This window comes from Malus sylvestris, chromosome 10, assembly GCF_916048215.2.
Source record: "Malus sylvestris chromosome 10, drMalSylv7.2, whole genome shotgun sequence".
NCBI lineage: Eukaryota > Viridiplantae > Streptophyta > Magnoliopsida > Rosales > Rosaceae > Malus > Malus sylvestris.
Genome location: NC_062269.1, coordinates 1761469 through 1784338, shown reverse-complemented (window position 1 = coordinate 1784338; position 22870 = coordinate 1761469). Strand labels below are relative to the sequence as shown.

At 38.6% G+C, this 22870-nt stretch overlaps 1 protein-coding gene across 2 annotated transcripts; it reads left to right on the top strand.

The window, feature by feature from the left end:
* The first annotated feature begins 1241 nt into the window (after nt 1-1241).
* On the top strand, nt 1242-6005 carry LOC126587866 (ABC transporter G family member 22-like). 2 transcript variants are annotated; one of them, XM_050252949.1, is made up of 10 exons: nt 1242-1279; nt 1741-2208; nt 2678-2766; nt 2884-3116; nt 3361-3516; nt 3833-4016; nt 4128-4397; nt 4487-5065; nt 5162-5269; nt 5362-6005. In XM_050252949.1, the coding sequence occupies exons 2-10, from the start codon at nt 1752-1754 to the stop codon at nt 5617-5619; spliced, it is 2334 nt and encodes a 777-aa protein (XP_050108906.1). In that variant the 5' UTR covers nt 1242-1279; nt 1741-1751; the 3' UTR covers nt 5620-6005. The 2 variants fall into 2 exon arrangements, with proteins under 2 accessions (XP_050108906.1, XP_050108905.1); XM_050252948.1 differs by having other exon boundaries at nt 1246-1299.
* Nucleotides 6006-22870: the final 16865 nt, after the last annotated feature.

Here is a 22870-nt window from a genome sequence, read left to right as displayed (position 1 = left end):
GGCGTTATACCTATTTGAAGCTTCAAATCTCACGAAATCATGTCAGGGAAGCTTCGAAATTCCGACCAAAACTGCAACTCGACGTTTCTTGCGATCCCGACGTCCAAATTCCTTAAACGAACTACCTCGAGACTCGTGAGGACCTCATTAAGCTTCCTACGAGCTTAGATTTCCCTAAAAATCAACATTTTACATGAGCATGAATAGTACCTCAAATCAGGGTTATGGTTTCGACGTGAAAACGATGGAGTTCTCACCTGAAATGTGTACCCCAAGACTCGTATGGTCCTCACAAACACAATGGTGGTCTTAGAATCCTCGATCTATCACAATTCAAAGGACTTTGGGTTTGAGTCCGTACGAGAGAGAAGAGAGAGAGAGTCTGAGTGATAGAGAGAGAACACGGGAGGGAAGAGAGCGAGAGAGAGTTATGGGTGTGTGTGTGATCCAAAAGTCACCAATCACAACTAATAATTTTCTTACTTCCAATTGGGTCCAAAATAATAGGGACTTAACACATTGGCCCTTAACCACACATGCCCCACAATGTCACAAACGCTCAAGGGCATTTTAGTCTTTTCACATCAATGATAATAAAATAATGTACATTTCCGGAACGGGCTGTGACACGTACTTTTAGCTTTTCACACATAATTTTTATTTTCAGTCATCGAATTGAATAAATTAAATAGAAATAACAGTCAAAATTAAACAAAAGTACGTGAAAAGTTAAAAAAATATGTGCGTTTATCATTTACTTTTATTAAGGAGTAATAATATTACAGGGGCGTTGTACTTTTAGTGGTGGCGAATATTTACTCTTATATGCCTATAACTAGGGTTTTAATCTCCCGCTTTCCGTTTGACTTGAAACACACACAAAAAAAAAAAAAAAAAAAAAAAAAAAAGAGAAGATAAAAAGGAAGACAATAGAATCCAACAAATGAAATGATTTTTGCAATCATTTTTTTCTCTTTCTGCACATTTCAAACTTATAATTAAATAAAATACAGGAGAATGAAAACAAAATAAAAAATTGCAGAAAGAAAAACTGCGTAAGACAATTACTACCTTAAAATGAAATTAAAATTTTCACTAAGTCACTTCCACATGTGACATAAGGGCTCATTAATTGAAAACCTATAGACTGAAAATGATGTGACACTGTCACGCACTATCAGAATTGGCCTATAAAGATCTTCCAAACCAACCTTTCCAAATCCATATTCCCATCCCTTGAGCTTTCCACATTTCTCTTTTTTAAGTGCGTACTCGATTTGTAAGTTCTCCAGCTCTCAAGTAATTAACCTTCTTCTTCCCAACTTTCTCTAGTTCACTCAATTTCTTGTTACTAATTGTTTTGATGTTAGTTTATCATTCAAAGAATTCGAATTTGTGAGAAAGAAGAAAGTGAAAAAAATGGAGTAATCAGTAAACTACATGGACAAAGAGTACCACCGATAATTATGATTTTAATTATTACTAGAATATTTTTTTAATTTTTTTTTAAGATTTATTGGTTTGCTAATATATTTGAGGAAAGAACTTCGCTGCTGAAAAAATTAGCAACAACCCCTGCTGATGACCAATCACAACTGGACACGTGTTTAATCACTAACTTGAACACGTGTTCAGCTGTGATTGGTCATCAGCAGACTTTGCTGCTGCTGATTTTTCAGCAGCCAAGTCCCGTTCTGTGTTTGAGACTAATTGTACAACGTTTTATATTTTTTCATGCAGTTGCGCTACCCATGGAGGTTGGTAGAGATCATCGTGAGTTCGACTGTGACTCTCCTTTTGTTGAGGAGGGTTTGAATGAAGCTACAAAAACACCCAAAAGTACCGGAAACAACGACATGAGTGTAATCCAAGAAAACGTTGGCTGCTGTATGACAACTTCAACTTGTATAACTCAGCATGAAGAAAAGAAAAATAATGAAGATGGAATATTGCGCAAACTTGGAAGACGAAGTTTTGAGAAGAAAATGGAACCACCAAGTGGGAAAATGATTCACAAAACAGAGTCATTTGGCTCCCACCTACTAATCAATATGGATGAAGTTACTAGCAATACTGTTACTGAAAGCTTTGACAAGAGAGGTTCCATATTAAGCAGGACTTCTAGCACTGGCTTGGGCAATTCTTTCTCTCTTGCTGAAGGAGACATCTCAGACAATATTGCCTTGAGAGTGCAGAGTCCAAAACGCAGTACGAAACTGATGCCAATCTCAAGTTATATTTAATAGACTTGTCTTGAAACAAAGCATAACTAACTTATTTATGAAATATTACATTTGTTTCGGGTATATATAAAAATTTCTCTAAAACTACATGCTTAATTACCATTAGAAACCAACTAGCTCTTGTGCAGTCATGCTTCTCTTTGTATAATGTCTCAAGTTTCCCATTTCTGAAAAAAATACTACAATAGTTAACCATTAAAACCACAACCCCTCATTTGTGCAAAAGTCTCATGTTTGCCCGAATTATTTCATCACATGAGAAGGTTGTAATGGTAAGGATTTATCCCGAAACATATTCTCTTCTTGTTTTTCCGTCCCGATTTCATCCATCATATATTTACTATTACAGTTTACATTCAAATCAAGTTAATTTTTGTATTACTTTCAATGACTAATTGTTATGATCTTTATACTAAAAGAAAATATTCCAACAGCTAAGTCTATGTCAACTGAAGAAGGAGGTCCAGATGCAGACAAAGGGAGAAAACTCCATGTGGAACCCAGCTTACCAATTTATCTCAAGGTAACACATTATTAACCCTAGAGATGCTTAAATATATATATCAAGCAAAGGAAATTTAACTTATTTAATTGTCTCAGAATGTGTGTGTGTGTGTGTAAATTATTAATTGTGTTGTAGTTCCAAGATGTCAAGCATAAGGTTGCTGCTGCAAAGGGTATGAAAAGCTCAAATGCAGAGTACATACTGCATGGAATCACTGGCTCAGTGCTTCCAGGAGAGGTTCTTGCTCTAATGGGACCTTCTGGAGGAGGCAAAACCACTTTGCTGAATCTCCTCAGTGGAAGAGTAAAACTCAAAACTGGTACCATCACTTACAATGACCAACCATACACCAAGTTTCTCAAACAGAGGTATATAACATGATACATAACACGACAGTTGCTTACTATGTAATACACTGACCATTACCCAAAATTTTCATTACATATATGTAAACAAATGAAATGTTGTCGCGTGAGTTGGGGTTTGAAAAAACATAATTGATATTAAGAGTTGATGGAGTTGATAATTGATATACTCTAAAAGTTTGCATATTTATTTTAACATATTAAATATGGGAATTTTGTTTTTCTGATATTGGTTTTCATGGAACAGGATTGGATTTGTAATGCAAGATGATCTTCTGTTCTCCCATCTTACAGTCAAAGAAACTCTAACTTATGCTGCTCTACTCCGTCTTCCACTTACCTTAACCAGAAATCAGAAAAAAGAAAGGGCCATGAATGTGATTAATGAGCTAGGCCTCGAAAGGTATATATATATATATATATAATTCCATCTAACATTAAGTATCCATCTATTTGTCAAGATTAACTCGCCGATACTGCCTCCCACCTTGCATTTTACTACCTACACAGCACGGCAAGTGTATGAGTTTTATCACAAAAGACATCGGTATAATTAAAAACCCCTCAATTTACGTCATATTTGATCATGTCAGTGATCCGGTGTAAGATTCTTGTATTCGTCAACACTGTTGAAATCATCTTCTTAGTTAACTTCCAAGCTAACTCAGTCACTATGAAGCTATTTGTTACTCATATAGCAAGATTCACTAATTTTTCAGGTGCCAGGATACACTTATTGGTGGCCCATTTGTTAAAGGAGTTTCTGGTGGTGAGAGGAAAAGAGTGTGCATTGGAAATGAAATCCTGCTCAATCCATCACTTCTGTTCTTAGACGAACCAACTTCCGGTCTTGATTCAACCGCAGCACTTCGAATACTTCAGATGCTCCACATTATTGCAAAGGTACTGGAATTATTGATTGAATACTTTGTAATATGAACAATCTTACTTGATCATATGAATATCATATCAAAAAGAAAAAAATCAAGTTAGATTGTGTTTATATAAATGTAGGCTGGCAAGACAGTGGTGACTACAATACATCAACCGTCTAGTAGAATATTTAACAAGTTTGATAAACTCATCCTCTTGGGTAGAGGAAGCTCCTTGTACTTTGGAAAAGCCTCTGAATCGATGACATACTTCTCCTCAATCGGTTGTGCACCGCTTATAGCTATGAACCCCGCAGAGTTTCTCGTTGATCTTGCAAATGGTAACACAAATGACAAATCACTTCCAATAGAACTGGAGGATGAAAGGCCTTCCGCGGTTGATGTCCACGAGGTTGCTAATAAAAACTGAACTTTCAAAACCCAATTATAAATTTCTAATAGCTATCACAGCGCAGAATCTCATTTTACATAATTTTGCAGTTTCTGGTAGAGGCCAATCAAGTCAGACTTGCAGAAATGAAAAAAACAAAGCTCCTAAGTTCTGTGCAGACAGAGGGGGAGAATATGTTGCAAGGCAAGGGGATGACATACTTGAGGGAATCAAATGCAACTTGGTGCGAACAGTTTTCAATTCTTTTTAGGAGGGGCCTTAGGGAGAGACGCCACGAATACTTAAGTTGTTTGCGTGTATTTCAAGTTGTCTCAACTGCTATAATAATAGGACTCCTATGGTGGCAGTCTGATACTTCTTCCCGAAGACAGCTTCAAGATCAGGCAGGATTGTTATTCTTCATTTCAGTTTTTTGGACCTTCTTCCCTTTATTCACTGCAGTTTTCACATTTCCGCAAGAAAGAGCAATACTTGCTAAAGAGAGATCAGTGGAGATGTACAAACTCAGTGCATACTTTTTAGCTAGAAACACTAGTGATGTTCCTCTGGATCTCCTGCTGCCGTTAGCCTTCCTCGTCATTGTTTACTTAATGACAGGCTTGAAGCTGACCTTTACTGCATTTATCCAAACAATGCTAACAATTTTCCTCAGCATCGTCGCCTCTCAGGTAAAAATTATGGATATTTTCTGGTAAATAATTGTTCTTCTCCTTGAAGCAAAATGAAAACAATATTGTATGACACTGTAAACATCAAAATTACAGGGTCTTGGATTGACCATAGGTGCAGCATTTGTCGATGTGAAAAAGGCATCAACGCTAGCTTCCATCGTCGTTATGACCTTTATGTTATCTGGTGGATTCTTTATCAAGGTCAGATAAATATATAACCTAAACCAATAAGCTCACTGTGGATTTGTTAAATATAGCGTGACAAGTACATTATAAACTATATGTGGTTGCAGAAAGTTCCATCAAATGTTTCGTGGATACGCTATATCTCGTTCAACTACCACACTTACAGGCTACTCCTGAAAATTCAGTATGGTTGCCCATCAGGTTCAGGTACCTCTGGAAATGAAACATGTGAGTCTCAATTAATCAAAGAATTAAGACTGGATTCAGGTGTGATGGAAGTTGGAGCTATGATTGTGATGATCATTGGGTACAGGTTACTAGCCTATTTATTTCTCAGGGCAATGAAATTCAGGACTATGATATAGTCTCCCATTCTAGACGATATCTACTTGAAAAATTAGATTCTCCGAATGTTTCTGTCCACGGAAGAAAGTTCCATTGCTAATATGTTCCATTCAATATAAAAGTATTAGTTGAGTTTCGTTCCAAAAATAAAAAATAAAACTGTCAGCTTGCATGTAGTTTAAGTGTCTTCTCGACATTTGAGGCCATGTGAGTACTTTGTCCTTCCAATAAACTAGGAACTAAGTTATTATCTTCAAGTTTGCTCATGTTGAAGAATCTGATTCAGAAAAGGAGAATTATTTTATGAATTATGTATTTCAATTTCCAGTTCTCGTTTTGTATTATGGACAATAAGATACTTTAATTGATGTTTTTATTTTATTAATTATGATTTAAAATTTCTGAAGTTCCCTTCTAATCTGTAATGGGTGGGGTGTCCTTCTAACCGGAGGACTTAAGGCATATGCTTATAGCAATCATAACACGAGGCAACGGTGGATAGACTAGAATAACCTCACAGACCGAATCTACCTCAGCCACACAATGAAGTATTTTAATGCCCTATTTAGTTACAATCCCATACTATAAGACTCGACATGATAAAAGTAACTTGAGCACTTTTTCATGTTTTTAATTCGTGTGGTATAATAGCCTACCTTCACTTCTTAGCTCAGTGCATCGCAACTGAGGATAACCAATTCTTCAAACTTAGGCTTTTCGACAATTCTTTATCAATCAAGGCTTTTCATTGGTATTCTAATCTACTACCCAAATCGATCGACAGTTGACAACAAATAGAAGATACTTTTTATGGACAGCGAACAAAAAGATGAGAAGTTTCAATCTCTGCTGCTGCAATCAACAATATGAAGAATCCGGTGAAAGTCAAGACCTTAACGAAGCCAGTGAAATAGTATAAACCGGTCCAACATTTAGGAGGCTACGTTCCTAAGAAGCCGCAACGTTCAAGAACTACTCCATTTGATTTGACGAAAGGTAATCTGATGGATTGGTGAAATGTAAGGGACCATTAGATATAATGTTTTGTTGTAGGTATAATTTACTGAACAATTATGGAGGCCATAGAGAGAGAGAAATGTGCGGCAATAGTAGAGAGAAAGAGAGAGATGGGTAATTGTAGGTGTGTTCTATTCCACCCTATTGTACCTTTATTTATAGTAGTAGGATAGGTAAAAATCTTTCCCTTTAGGATTACAACATTTAATAGGTAATCAGCTCCTAATAGAAATATAAGATACATTCTCATATCTACTAGGATTTACACAATCACATTCCTAATTTAATAGGACTTCAACACTCCTCCTTAAGTCTGTAAATACTCAAGTAAATGGCGCATTAGGTCTTCAGCGATGAAGTAAGTACAGTTGATGAAGTCGTCGGCACAATGAGTGAATGCGAGTCTCAAATCAACGGAAGAATGCACAAGAAGTAAAACTCACAAAACATCGCTATGGTAAAACCCAAGGTGGGAGAAAAACCCATAACTAAGGAGAAAGGTGAGAAGTTGCATTAAATCAATACTATACGTCTTTTAGAGGCAAGTAGAAGAGCTCACAAGGGTATGATCAGCCTAGGATAGGTGCCTCGTTAAAACCTAGTTAGATAGCAAAACCCCAGTGGGAAAAATGCTACTAATTGTAGGGAAAAAGAGAACATTAAGATCAAGTGAATATACTTCTGGATACTCTCCCTAAGTTTGACATAACTTCCAAATGAGAACTACAAGCATTGCATATGATAGTTAGGCATACCAATTCCTCGGACAAGCTTCTGGAAGGTTGGCTTCGACAGTGACGTGGTGTAGAGGTTGGTAAGGTTGTCTAGGATCGACTTGCATAACTTCAATCTCCTGATGCTTTGCTGATGTAGATGTAGACGCAATATGTCTTGACGTTGACTTCGTTGTTGTATCATGGCTTGGTTGGGTTGATACATATGACATAATCTTCATGGATTGTCGTTGGGACTTTAACGATGGATGAAAAACAGCAAGTACTTCAAATATGCTCAACAAGAACTCCTAACCATGTCTCACTTGCGACATAGTGAAGTAAGGTGAATCTTGGAACGATTCAAAGATTTTGCAACTAAGGTCATATTGTGGACCTTCAAGATATTGCGATATCCCTAACAATAAAGACATAACCATTCAGGGATTTTTCCTTGTGTGGGTTTGATAAGTAACCAGCGTCAGCATAACAAATAAGGCAAGCATTAGTTCGAGGATTAGGGGGGTTGGATCCGCTTGAGATGTGTTGGGATTTGCCCAAATTCGTAGTACCTTCAGAGTAGTCTTTAATATCAATTCAATTGATGTGCGTAGGTGCGGTGCTGCATCTTTACCAAGATCAACAGCGAAGGAAATGTCCTGTCTAAATACAATAAGCTAAGTACAACGAAGCGCAAAGTTGAACTTTAGATATGAAATTTCAGATTCCATAACCTCTTCAAGGGTCTTATTTGCATATAACATATGGACGATCAAAGGTATACTCAAAAGCAACACATTCGGGGTGTAGTTTGGCTGGTAGACCAAAATACCGTCAGAACAATGCTTAAACTTCAGGTCAAGGCATAAACGAGTTTTCCCAAGTTCCTTCATCTCAAATTTCGTCTTTAGGTGCGAGACAGTTTTCTCAAGCTCTTCCGGAGTCTTAGTGGGATTCTTGTCAACGACATAAACTGTAACTCTAGCAATTCGGAATAAGACTTTATAGTTTAACACGCAAGGGCATAATTCATATTCTTGACTGATCAAATAATCACGTAGATGGGTATACCACATCCATCGGCTTTTTCAATCCATAAGTGAACACCTCAAAACGAGTTAAGAGAGTGTTATGTGGTTTTGGAACTATTTGAAACAGTCCATGTAATTCTTCGAGAACTTACATGTAAATCTCTGTATCTATATCCCCATGGAGAAAACACTAACCACATTTCATAATGTTGCTGTTAATCACAGGACGTTTGAGAGAAACCTTGTGTCGTAAGGTGTGCATCATATCGCATTATTTCATTCATCTCATAACGCTTCCTTTCCCACTTGTAACATAATAGTGTTACCTTGGGCAGTGTAGGAACGACAGGTCCAAACACACTTTGGTAAGGAATTTGACCGAGATTGTAATTTCGGTTGTCCAATTAGTTATACGTTGTCATTTAATCAACGGAACACGGTTTGATATCGTCACTTTTCATTTATGTCGGTGGATACCATATAAGTGAAAACATTATCGATGATAATCTCATTTCAATTCCATTTAGCTCATCCAAACTAGTATACTGGACAAAGAACTTCAAGTATCGAGAGTAATCCGGATTAATCTCATGAGATGGAAATGATTTGAGACAACGATCAAGAATGGATCCATTGTTGTGCCGTGTCTTCCTCTTCTAGGAAAGTGAATCCTACGAACCAAGTGATCTATCGTGCTTCAAGCCAAGACAGATTGATTGACTATTCGTCGGGTAACCGGACTGTCCAACAGGGGCATCCAAACCGTCCAACAAGGGCGGTACACCCTCCAGGGATGTTGACTTGACGTCCGTTAAGTACGTCTATCCTTGCAGGCATGTTTGCAGCTGGTATATGATCTTGTCACTTTAGCTAGATCAGAGGAATGCATCTGGGGCAACATTCTGAAAGCTAGAATTCATCACACTTGTTTATCACACTTGTGCGGTACGGGGATCGAGATGAGACATAGTGGGCAACGTCGATGCAACTTTGCGCCTTCTACAGGAACATTGACGTTCTTATCTCCACCTAACGGTGGGAAAACTGTTTCATTAAAGTGACAACCCACAAATGAGCGGTAAAGAGATCGTGTGCAAGAGATCAAAGAGAGCTAGTGTGAAGGAGAATCATAATCGACATATATTCACATCCTTCTTTGAGGACTTATATTGGTACGTTGCGACGGCACAACTTGGCACATGGAATGCACACCCAAATGCGTAATACGAAAATCATCAAGTTCGTACCCAGTAACCAACTGTAACGTCATATAGGTTGGGTGGCAATGGGCCTCAATGCGGATTGACATAATTGCGTACAAGATTGCATAGCCTTAGGCAGAAACCTAAAACTTGGTACGTTTACCAAAATTTGGGCGATCATTTAAATTGCACTTTATGATCACTAGGCGAGGCTATTTGGGGTGAACATGGGAATTCAATGTTCAATTATAAACCCAAAATACATGCAATACTTTATCGAAAACCTTCGATATAAACTATCCGGCATTATCCAATCTTCTGGACCTTAAGGGATAAGTAGGGTGGTGAACCTTTAATCGGCCAGGAGGTTTAGCAGCAATGTGTGTGGACAAACATGTGACCAGTTTGGCGATTCATCAACCAAAACCATAAGTATTTATATGGTCCGCATTTTGGTTGGATTAGTCCACATATATTCCCTTGAATCCATTGTGAAAAGAGAGTCGTTTCGTATCTTTGTGAGAGATGATTTAGAAAATCAATTTCCCTAATGAGTAGGCTTTGGCAAAGTGTGCTTGTAGGCACAAGATCCTTACTTCGGGTAAGAAGATGCGTTGTAACATCATTGTTTGACCTAAGTGTCCCAAATGGTCGTGCCAAAACAAGTAAATTGATCAATCACCTAGCTCCAAGCCAGACACATGTGGCGTATTCCCAGTTGGAAACAACCCATTAGCCCCAAATCAAAGCTTGAGGCTCATTCTTGGAGGTGGTGCAAACATATTTCACTCTATTTTATTCAGTGGTTTCATTTATGATCATTGTCATCTCGAATATCCTTAAAAACTCAACAACAGGGATAATTTAAGGTCCCTTAAATGATAATTTAGTACCATTCATACAACGAGGAGTGTGTCAATGCTCTTAATCAGGTTGGATAGACCTGAAGTCGTTGTGAGAGATGTGATTTAGGTGTAAAGTTTGTGTGCGTAGTACGGATTCGTCCAAACAACTAACCTTTCCACATTCCTACCTAATCACATGTTTAATTGAATCAGTCACATGTATTAAGAAACATGATTCAATTAACTCAAATTCGAGGAAAATATCAATAAGATTATCTATAAGTAAAAACATACACCAAACTTGAATCCAAGAACATGGAAAATGTTCACAAAGTAAACCAAAGTTACTAGGGTGGATTCGGCCAACACGGTCATTCATGTCAAAATTCTGCTCTTCCAACGGTGTTCGGTAGAGCAAAATTAATCTCACATATTGACTACTAGAATGGTACTCTTTAACAAAATTGGTAGGGGCACGAACATGTGCATAACCAATGGTCTATTGCATCGATACGAAGTAGATTCTGCAGGGTTAAGGTTTGGGAATACTATCCCTTATTCTTGAAGTTTTAGGTCTTAGGTGCCAAGGATCATGCTCCGGGCATGATGCCACACCTTGGCAGGCCCTGATTCTACCATATGTTGTGGTAGTAATGAGATTCGAGGATTTGGTAAACTTTCACTTTCTACACTACTACTTCAGGGGCGAGTTAGAAACATGGAAGGACAAGAAAAGTATTCTCCAATCAAAATTCGATCGGATTTATAAACTTCAGAATTGTACTAATTCATGGATGTAATCATGGTGTGCTTCAGGCAATGTCTTTCATGATTAGATGGTCCGTAGGGGTGAGCTAAAGAGCCATGGAATCCTTGTTTAGGAGGTGCTTCCGTTTGTAATGGTTTCGGCATAAGTCTTCGAATAAAGATCATGGCAGATGCTTATTCAGCTCTTCCTTGCCATTGTTGGCTTCAATGGTTTCTCAGCTTCTTGATAGTCAAGTGGAGATTCACGTCTTGTACCCCACATTAGGTGATTTTTATTAGAAACATCTAAATCAGGGAAAATCAAACTTGTGACGGTTCGACAATCCACTAAATTGGAGGGAACAAGATTGTGATTGATGCTAAAGGAATGAATCATCCATAATCATCAAAGTTAGAACATTCGAGTTCTAAGACATGGTTTTCATGAAAAGTGTCGGGTTTTCATGGGTGTATTGTTTTATGAAAACTTTGGGTTTCAAAGACACTAAATTTGGAACTACAAGTTCAATTTAGTTTATGAACGTTGAGTTCATAAAAGAGAGGTTTCTGTGAGAACATAAAATGCAATATACAACTAAGTGTAGTGGATTTGAGTTTCTTCAGGAACTCAAGTGTTAGAGCTTCGTTACTACGAAAGTATGTCAACGGTTCAAAGTATAAAAATAAAATATTGAATCGTTAATGTCCAAAAATTATATTTAGGTCAATAACTTTGGATTCCTTATCAGATTAATAGACTGGATGTCACATTTAATTAATTCAATAGATCGGGCCCAAACAAGGTTGATCGTAGAAGCAAAAAATAATTATAACATTTGGGTTGAAATTATTTAGAATGCCAAAAATTAGCATTGGGTCAAAAAAAGAATGCAACCCAACACACCCAACACACTATGGTTGGCTGCAATACACGGCCCTGCAAAAATTGCAAGCCTTTAGGCTCAGGTCAGCTGCATTGGGCAGCCCATATATGAATACAAGCTACAAGCTTTGTAGCAAATGACTACAAGCCCATGCAGTGCAGCGGGCCAGGGAAAAAGACAGAGCCTAGCAGTGCTAGGCTTGTTGGTAAGGGCATGAAGGAAGCCCATGGGTTATCGATTTTGGGCAGTCACGCGAGAGGAGGCCCAGCTATCACTGGCTTTGATGTTAGGCCAAGAAGCAGAAGCTTCATTAAGGCTGAGATGGGTTAGGGCACAGATTGAGGCTGCATGCCGAACCGTGTGGAACCCAAGCATGCAGGTTCAGTAACTTCAAAAACCCAGGCTGTGGCCAAGCCCAAAAAATTTCCCATTCTTTTTTTTTCCTCGAAATTTCAAGGATTTGAACAACCCTAATTGCTTCTAATTTCTTTCGATTCTTTGACTCACAAATTCCACATAGCATAATTGCGTATTGCATGAACAAATATATATATATATATATGAAACATATATAATATATATCAGAAGAAAAATATAAACATAGGGGGTTCATGCATCATGGGGAATGTTTTCATCTTTCAAGGTCGTTTCAAATATCTTACTTTATTTTAAGCGTACCTGATTGGCAGAAAACAATAAAAGCCTTTGAATTTGTAGAAGATCCAGCTCGGAAAGCCATAATTGCATCTCCAATGCGTTGTACCATGTTCAACATAGAAAAATTAAATTGAATCAATAACATGTAGATCAATATAATAAAATAATAAATTAATCACAAAAAGAATGATTAAAAACGTAATACTCCACTGATTGAAGATCAAACTTTCTTGTTAGCGCAGCATCAAGAGTGTACTGATAACGTACTGTAGGCATAATTTACTGAACAATTATGGAGGCCATAGAAAGAGAGAGAAAGGTGTTGCAATAGTAGAGAGAAAGAGAGAGAGATTGTAATTGTGGGTGTGTTATATTCCACCCCATTGTGCCTTTATGTATAGTAGTAGGATAGGTAAAAACCTTTCCCTTTTGGATTACAACATTTAATAGGTAATCAACTCCTAATAGTAATATAAGATAAATTCTCATATCTACTAGGATTTACACAATCACATTCCTAATCTAATAGGATTGCAACATCTTTTCATTTTTAAGTTTTTGTTTTCATTTTTTCGAAAACTGAAAACTGAATTCTTGTTCGATAACTACTTTTGTGACAACCCATCCCTAATTTTCCTATGTAATTTCTCCCCGAGTATGTGTATTGACAGTTATGCCCTTAGTGGCGAATGACGTGGACGTGTTTATTTTCCTCCTTATTTATTTTATCGTCTTCATAAATAAATTGTGCGCTTATTATAAAATTGGGTAGATTTTACCACTGTAGCAATACCTGTTTCGGATATACTTCGATTTCCTTTTACTGGAGAAAATCCAAAACCCTATCCTTGGATTCCCTAAGCCTACCCGTGTGCCCCATCCCCTTTTATTATACTTACCAATCAATCTCCTCAATTCACTCTTAAACCAACCAATCACATCTCTCCCTAATTTCTGTCCACCAATCAGAAAAAGAGAAAAATGGACTCTCTCTCTCTTTCGTATACTCTCCCTCTCTGCAAACCCCCTTGAGCAAACCCTAAACTTCTCAGATCAAACCTAAAAAACTACCCCATTGTACGCATCTCAGTCCCACATTCGCAACCATATCCTTGAAACCTAGTTTAGACGAGTTTTGACTCATTAACTCGGAAGGTCCGAACTCGGGCAAACTGAGTTTGACATGTTTTCGAATGAGTTAGGATGTTTTGAAGCTTGTGAAGGATACTCCACAACATTCTAAGGGTCCTAAGCTTGTTTTGGAAGAAGGTCAACATGAAATGACCGAGTTTCAAGGAGTTCACTTTTGGCCAGAATTTTTTAGGCTTTTTCCGGGGACCTCCGTCCACTTTTTGGACTCCAAACAAGTATAACACCATTCTACACTTCATTAGCTTCAAATCCATATAAAGTTGGTTAAAATGGATGAGAAATGAAGAAGTTATGTTAATTTGAAATTTCCCAAAAAATCCGACGAAAATTTAGTTGCAAACGGCGGCGACGACAAGGACAATCGGAGAAGGTGACGAAATATTCCGTCAGAGTTGACGAAATATTCTTGACGACGTCAGGTAACGCTGTTAAACTTTGTTATCATTTAACGAAATATTCCGTGGAATATTCCTAATGGCGTCAGTCACGCTGACGGCACGTTCCTGCGCGTGAGGGCACGTCTGGCCGTGCCATTGCTCGCTGCCCAAAAATTATTTTCAAAATTTAGGGATGTTCGTGACATCAAGTAGGTCACGATGGTATATTTAATCTCTAGGTTTGAGCAAACTATGAGGGTTTTATTTAGGTTTACGTATATGTGCTTTAATTAATTCGAAATTAGTTATTTCACATATAAAGGAAACGTATCCCGAGGACGTTCGAGGCCAAGCTAGGCTCGAGGGCTACGACCCAGTGACGTACTTGTGAGCGGGCAGTTTATTTTTATATCTATACATATTTAAAGTTTCTAGAATTGCATAAATACATCACTTTACGTATATATTGCCAAATAATTGATGACTGCGATATAATTGTGATAAATACTGCTATATGGTTGAGATATTACTGTCATGACATTCATACATATTTGTACATGCTCATCTTGCTGCACCGATGTTAGTACTCGCCCCAGGGCCAGGGCCAGTCCTTCACGTGTATGTTCACATCGCACCGTTCGCTCTTCTTGGATCCAAGTTAGGTGCCAGTCCTGTCGGGTAGATTGCATTAGGCAATCCGACTTGTATGTGACCGTGCTCATGCACCAACCTTCACGTGATCGTAGTACTAGAGCATATTAATTACACCCAGTCTTGTTCGTGTCATAAATTATCTGTTCGAACTCGTGTGTTAGCCTAGATGGATGAGCACTTAGCTATACTTGATTATCACATGATTATATTATTGTGGCATTTGATACATCATGACTTGGCATATTTCTGGTTATAATACTATTATAATGTTGTTGATTTATTGTTTACATACCTACGTAGTATGTTTTAAGGAAACTATACTTGTTTTATGGCAAGGGGTTAGTATATTAAAAAATAAAGGATTTCGTATAAGCATTGTTTTGCTGACCCACTCAACTTTGTTTTTTGCCCATTCAGGACCTAGATAGCTACACTCTTTGTGGCACTCGAGGAATCTCGGCAGTTCAGACATTCTCTTCTGTTTAGACGTACGAAATTATCAATGTTATGTAATAAGTGTACTTTAGTTACTTTGACTACTCTTCTGTAGTCTCACTGTCTATTACGCTCTGAATAATTATAGTGGGTTCTTCCCACGATTGCACACTTTTTCACTATTTAGTATGATTAGTTTCAATTAGTCTTGAAATTATTCACTTTTTTACATCACTTACCCTTATGGTTATGTCACCTCTCAGTGATGACCAACATGCTTTGACCTTCCCAGGTCAGGGTGTGTCAACTTGGTATCATAGCATACGTTTAGACAGTCTTGCACTTCCTAGTGTGTTTTAACTCTTTTTTTCTTATGTCAGAACCATGCCCATCTCGTAGAGAGCCACGTACTTCAGCTGAGAATAATTTTTCGGACCTTGAATAGTTTGGTGAGGATATTGCCAATGCTATTCAGTCTTCATTCCATCCTGCCCCAAGGAATACTCTGGACATTGTATCTCGTTGAAGATTAATGACTTCTTTGGTAATGATGGGCTGGAGAAACCAGAGATATGGTTCGATCATGTTGAGAAGACTTTTCGAGTCATGCATCGACACGGTAATCTTCCCATAAAGAGATGGGTCAAAACGGCCAGCTACTGAGTATCATCGAAAGTTCATAGACTTATCTCGTTATTACCCCGAGATTGCTGCTAATCCCCAGGAAATGCTTCGTCTGTTTAAGAGATGAACTTGCAAGAAATGACGTTCTATGGCAACCACTACTCCCTATGCTACGTATCAGGAATTCTTCGAGGTCTTGCTTCAGGTTGAAGATTCGGAGAATGCTCATGACTATAAGGATGAGGATGTTGGTAGGAATGCCCAAAAGGGCAATCATCACTTAGTCTAAAAAGGGCTTAGAATTTTAAAAAGAGTGGAAATAGCTCTGGATCGTCAAGCGGGGGTTCTACCTCCGGTACACCTCAGAGAGGAGATAGATCCGCTGGTGGTTCTCATTTTCAGAATCAAGGAAACTCCAGCAGTTCAGGTGTTCAATTTTGTCACAGGTGTAACACATGTCACTAAGGCGAGTGTAAGAGAGAAAACAGAAGATGTTTCACTTGCGGACAGACAGGGCATATGGCCTATAATTGTCCTCAGAATCGGAAGAATCAGCCTACTATTCTACCACTTACAGTCCCCTTACAGCAGTTTCCAACACTTGGCAATCGTCAGCAGACAGATTACGGTGGAGCTTTCCACTACCAAAGAGACATAGCCCCGTATCAAGGAGGACCATACCAGTACACACCTGAGGTTCCTTACTATCAGGGAGGTTATCAGCAGACTAAGTGAGGTTATCCATAGTTTCAAGGAGACTATACACCGTATCAGGGTGGTGGAGCACATATGTATATTGGAGGACAATATCGGAATCTAGACGTAGCGTCTAGCAGTGGAGGTTTAGACAGACAGGCAGACCTACCCCATCAGGTCCGAGGTAATCAGACTCAAGCAAACATGGGTCGTAGAGGCAAGCAACAAGTTCAGGGAAAAGTCAACAACATCACCTTACAAGATGCTCAGTCTAATTCGGACTTGATCGTGGGTACGCTGAATGTTCTAGGCCATTTTGCTAAAGTTTTAATTGATTATGGTGCTACACATTCAGTTATTTCCCATAAGTTTGCTCAAACGACTCAACCATACCCTACTTCACTCGGCTACGAATTAGAATTATCGATGCCTAGGGGTGAAATCTGTTATGTTGGTTGGGAATATCAAGGATGTCCCATCCTTATCGAAGATGTAGTCATGTTGGCTAAATCTTGTTCCTTTGGATATCGTTGATTTTGACATTATCTTAGGCATGGACTGGTTACACTACAATTGTGCCAAGTTGGATTGTTATGAAAAGGTTGTTACTTTTCACCGACCCGGCATGCCAACTATCACTTTTGTTGATGAACGTGGTGGTCTAAAGCATGGAGTTATCACTACCATGAGGGCGAAGCGACCGTTGAGTAAGGGTTGTCAAGATTACTTAGCTCATGTTGTGCTAACGGAATAAACTACTGCATCTGTGGAAGACGTCAGAGTAGTTAGACACTTTCCCGATGTTTTTCCCAAAAAAATACCTAGCTTACCCCCAGATCGTGAAGTGGAGTTCACCATCGATCTACTTCCAGGTACTAATCCTGTTTCCCTTACACCTTACCGTATGACTCCTGCAAAGTTAAGGGAACTTAAAACTTAGTTACAAAAGTTGGTTGATAAGGGTTTCATTCAGCCAAGCACTTCCCCATGAGGAGCTCCAATTCTGTTTGTAAGGAAGAAAAATGGAACTTTGAGGTTATACATCGACTATAGGCAGTTGAATTGGGTGACGATTAAAAACTATTATCTGTTACCTCGTATTGATGATCTCTTTGACCAGCTTAAAGGTTCTTGTGTGTTCTTGAAGATTGACCTAAGGTCTGGTTACTACCAATTGAAGATTAGAAGCAACGACATTCCGAAGACAGCTTTTAGAACTCGATATGGTCCTTACGAGTTTCTTATGATGCCATTTGGATTGACTAATGCACCAGCGCCTTTCATGAACCTGATGAATCGAGTATTTCATCCATACCTTGACAGGTTCACCATTGTTTTCATAGATGACATTTTGGTGCATTCGAAGAATGATATTGATCATGCCAGGCATCTACGTTTGGTTCTAAAGACGTTAAAGGCAAATCAGTTGTATGCTAAGTTCAGCAAATGTCAGTTTTGGCTGGATCAAGTGTCATTCTTAGGGCACGTGGTATCAGCTCAGGATGTGCTTGTGGATCCTCAGAAAGTAGCAACTGTGGAGAATTGGGAACAACCTCAGACAGTTATGGAAGTTTGAAGCTTCGTGAAAGACTTTTCAACAATAGCACTACCTCTGACAAAATTGACTAGAAAAGATGTTCCATTTGTGTGGAGTGATGAGTGTGAACAAAGTTTCCAGTAATTGAAGTACCTTCCCACTCATTCACTTATCTTAGCACTTCCCAATGATGGTGGAAACTTCGAGATCTATAGTGATGCGTCTCTGAATAGTCTTGGATGTGTGTTAATGCAGCATGATAAGGTGATTGCTTATACATCGCAGTAATTAAAGCCCCATGAGAAGAACTATCATACTCATTATCTCGAATTGGCAGCAATCATTTTCGCTTTAAATATCTTGAGGCACTATCTTTATGGGGAAAAGTGTAAGAACTTCACTGATTATAAGATCTTTAAGTATATCTTCACTCAGCCAGATCTTAATCTCTGGCAACAGAGGTGGGTAGAGATGCTCAGTGATTATGACTGCACCATTGAGTATCACCCAAGTTGTGCCAATTCGGTAGCTGATGCTCTTAGTAGAAAGTCTCATGGCCAACTTAATGCTCTTTATACAAATCGCATTCCTTTTTTGACCGATCTAAGATCCACTGGAGTAGCGTTGAAAGCGAGCGACGAGGAACCCTAATTGCTAGTTTTCAAGTCAGACAGGTTCTGCTAGATCATGTTCTCGAATACCAGATGAATGATACAGAATCTCAAGAATTGATACAAGCTGTGTCAGACTAGAAAAAGAAAGACTTCAGGATTAGAGATCCTAATGGCATGCTTATGAAAGGTGAGAGGATGTATGTACAAAATGTTGAGGAATTAAAGAGAGACATATTGGATGAAGTGCATATTTCTGCTTATGCAATGCATACAGGGAGTACCAAGATGTGTCATACCATCCGACACTTCTATTATTGGCTAGGTATGAAAAGAGAAATTGCAAAGTATGTTAGTCGTTGTGCAGTTTGCCAGCAGGTTAAGACGGAAAGGAAAAAGCCATTTGGATTGTTACAACCACTCCTGATACCCCAATGGAAATGGGAAGATATTATGATGGATTTCGTGTACAAATTACCTCGTACGTAAAATGGTTCTGATGGTATCTGGGTGATAGTTGATCGGCTTACCAAGTCAGCACACTTCATACCCGTTCGTGAGAATTACTCGTTAAGTCAGTTGGCCGAACAGTTCATCTCTAAAGTGGTTAAGTACCACGAAGTTCTAGTTAGTATCATTTTTTATTGGGACCCCCAATTTACTTCGAAGTTATGGGTAGCTTTTCAAGAAGCTTTGGGATCGAGATTACTCTACAGCACTGCCTATCATTCTCAAACTGATAGGCAGTTAGAGAGAATTATCCAGACATTGGAAGATATGTTGAGATCGTGAGTTTTACAGTTTGGAGACGCTTGGCAGAAACGCTTATTGTTGATAGAGTTCGCGTACAACAATAACTTCCATTCTAGTATTGGTATGACACCATTTGAAGCGTTGTATAAGAAACCATGTCGTACTCCACTTTGTTGGTCCGAGGTAGGTGAATGAGTTTTGGTGGGCCCGGAGATCGTGGATGAAACGACACAGAACATTCAGGTGATAAAGGCTAACCTAAAAACGACACAAGATCGGAAGTAGAGTATCGTCGACAAACATTCTACCAACATAGTTTATAAGGTCGGTGATTGGGTATTCTTGAAATTATTGCCATGGAAAGGTGTTGTGCGGTTTAGAAAGAAAGGGAAACTCAGCCCTAGGTACATCGGACCGTACCAGATAGTTGAATAAGTTGGTGAAGTTGCTTATCGCCTCGCTTTGCCACCAGAGTTGGCTAGAGTGCACAATGTGTTTCATGTATCGATGCTATGGAGGTAAGTATTTGATCCGTCACACGTGATCCCTCCTTAACCGCTAGAGATCAATCCAGATTTGACCTATGATGAGGTTCCAATGACTATCCTTGATTGGAAGGATAAGGTTCTTAGGAACAAGACCGTGCGGATGGTGAAAGTTTTGTGGATGAACCACTCAGTTGAGGAAGCTACTTGGGAGACAGAAGAGCACATGCGAGATATGTATCCACATCTGTTCTATGGTTTTGATCTGTAATCAAGGATGAAATTTCGGGGACGAAATTTCTATAAAAGAGGTAGATTGTGACAACCCGTCCCTAATTTTCCTATGTAATTTCTCCCCGAGTATATGTATTGACGGTTATGCCCTTAGTGGCGAATGAAGTGGACGTGTTTATTTTCCTCATTCTTTATTTTATCGTCTTCGTAAATAAATTGTGCACGTTATTACAAGACTGCGTAGATTTTACCAGTGTAGCAATACCCGTTTCGGATATACTTCGATTTCCTTTTACTGGAGAACATCCAAAACCGTATCTTTAGATTCCCTAAACTTACTCGTGCGCCCTATCCCCCTTTATTATACTCACCAATCAATCTCCTCAATTCATTCTCAAACCAACCAAATCTCATATCTCCCTCATTTTTGTCCACCAATCAGAAAAAGAGAAAAATGGACACTCTCTTCATTTTCTCTCTCTTCCGTATACTCTTCCTCTTTGCAAACCCCCTTGAGTGAACCCTAAACTTCTTAGATCGAACCTAAAAACTACTCCATTGTACTCATCTCAGTCCCACGATCACAACTATGTCCTTAAAACCTGGTTTAGACGAGTTTTGACTCGTTAACTCGGAAGGTTCGACGTGTTTTCGAACGAGTTAGGATGTTTTGAAGCTTGGGAAGGCTTCTACATAACATTCTAAGGGTCCTAGGCTTGTTTTGGAAGAAGGTCGACGTGAAACGACCGAGTTTCAAGGAGTTCACTTTTGGCCGGAATTGTTTAGGCTTTTTCGGCTACCTCCATCCACTTTTGCACTCTAAACAGGTATAACGCCATTCTACACTTCATTAGCTTCAACTCCATATAAAGTGGATTAAAAATGGATGAGAAATGAAGAAGTTAGGTTAATTTGAAATTTCCCCAGAAATTCGACGAAAATTTAGTTGCAAACGGCGGCGTGGACGGTGAGGACAATCGGAGAAGGTGACGGAATATTCCGTTATAGTTGATGAAATATTCCTGACGACATCAGGTAACATCGTTAATCTTTGTTAGCATTTAATGGAATATTTCATGGAATATTCCTAATGGCGTCAGTCACACTGACGACACGTGCCTGCGCGTGGAGGCACGTCTGGCCATGCCATTGCTGGAGCGTGGGGCCGCGTGAGCTGCCCAAAAATTATTTTCAAAATTTAGGGAGTCGAGTAGGTCACGATGGTATATTTAAACCCTAGGTTTGAGCAAACTATGAGGGTTTTATTTAGGTTTACGTATATGTGCTTTAATTAATTCGAAATTAGTTATTTCACATATAAGGGAAACGTGTCCCGAGGACGTTCGAGGCCAAGCTAGGCTCGGGGGCTACCACCCAGTGACGTACTTGTGAGTGAGCAGTTTATTTCTATATCTATACGTATTTATAGTTTCTAGAATTGCATAAATACATCACTTTATGTATATATTGCCAAATAATTGATGACTGCGATATAATTGTGATAAATGCTGCTATATGGTTGAGATATTACAGTCATGACATTCATACATATTTGTACATGCTCATCTTGCTGCACCGGTGTTAATACTAGCCCCAGGGCCAGGGCCAGTCCTTCACGTGTATGTTCACATCGCACCATTCGCTCTCCTTTGATCCAAGTTAGGTGCCAGTCATGTCGGGTAGATAACATTAGGCAATCCGACTTGTATGTGACCGTGCTCCTGCACCAGCCTTCACATGATCGTAGTACTAGAGCATATTGATTACATCCAGTCCTGTTTGTGTCATAAATTATTTGTTCGAACTCGTGTGTTAGCCTAGATGGATGAGCACTTAGCTATACTTGATTATCACATGATTATATTATTGTGGCATTTGATACATCATGACTTGGCATATTTCTGGTTATAATACTACTATAATGTTGTTGATTTATTGTTTACATACCTACGTAGTATGTTTTAAGGAAACTATACTTGTTTTACGGCGAGGGGTTAGTATATTCGAAAATATAGGATTTCATATAAGCATTGCTTTGCTGACCCACTCAACTTTGTTTTTCGCCCCTCCAGGACCTAGATAGTTGTACTCTTTGTGGCACTCGAGGAATCTCGGCAGTTCTGACATTCTCTTCTGTTTAGATGTACGACCTTATCAATGTTATGTAATAAGTGTACTTTAGTTACTTTGACTACTCTTCTGTAGTCTCACTATCTATTACGCTCTGAATAATTGAAGTGGGTTCTTCCCACGATTGCGCACTCTTTCACTATTTAGTATAATTAGTTTCAATTAGTCTTGAAATTATTCACTTATTTACATCACTTACCCTTATGATTATGTCACCTCACAGTGATGGCCAACATGCTTCGAACTTCCCAGGTCGGGGTGTGTCCACTTTCACTTTTTAGTTTTCAAGAAAATGAAAATTGAAAAGCAAAATTCTAAAATTACTCTTTTGTGATTTTTAAATTTAGCATTGAGTTTTCACTTTTTGGTTTTGAGTTTTTATTATATTTTTAATTGAAAATAAAAGGTAGTTATCAAAGAAGAGTTCAGTTTTCAAAAAAAAAAAAAAAACGAAAATAAGATAATTACCAAACGGCCCATAAAGTGA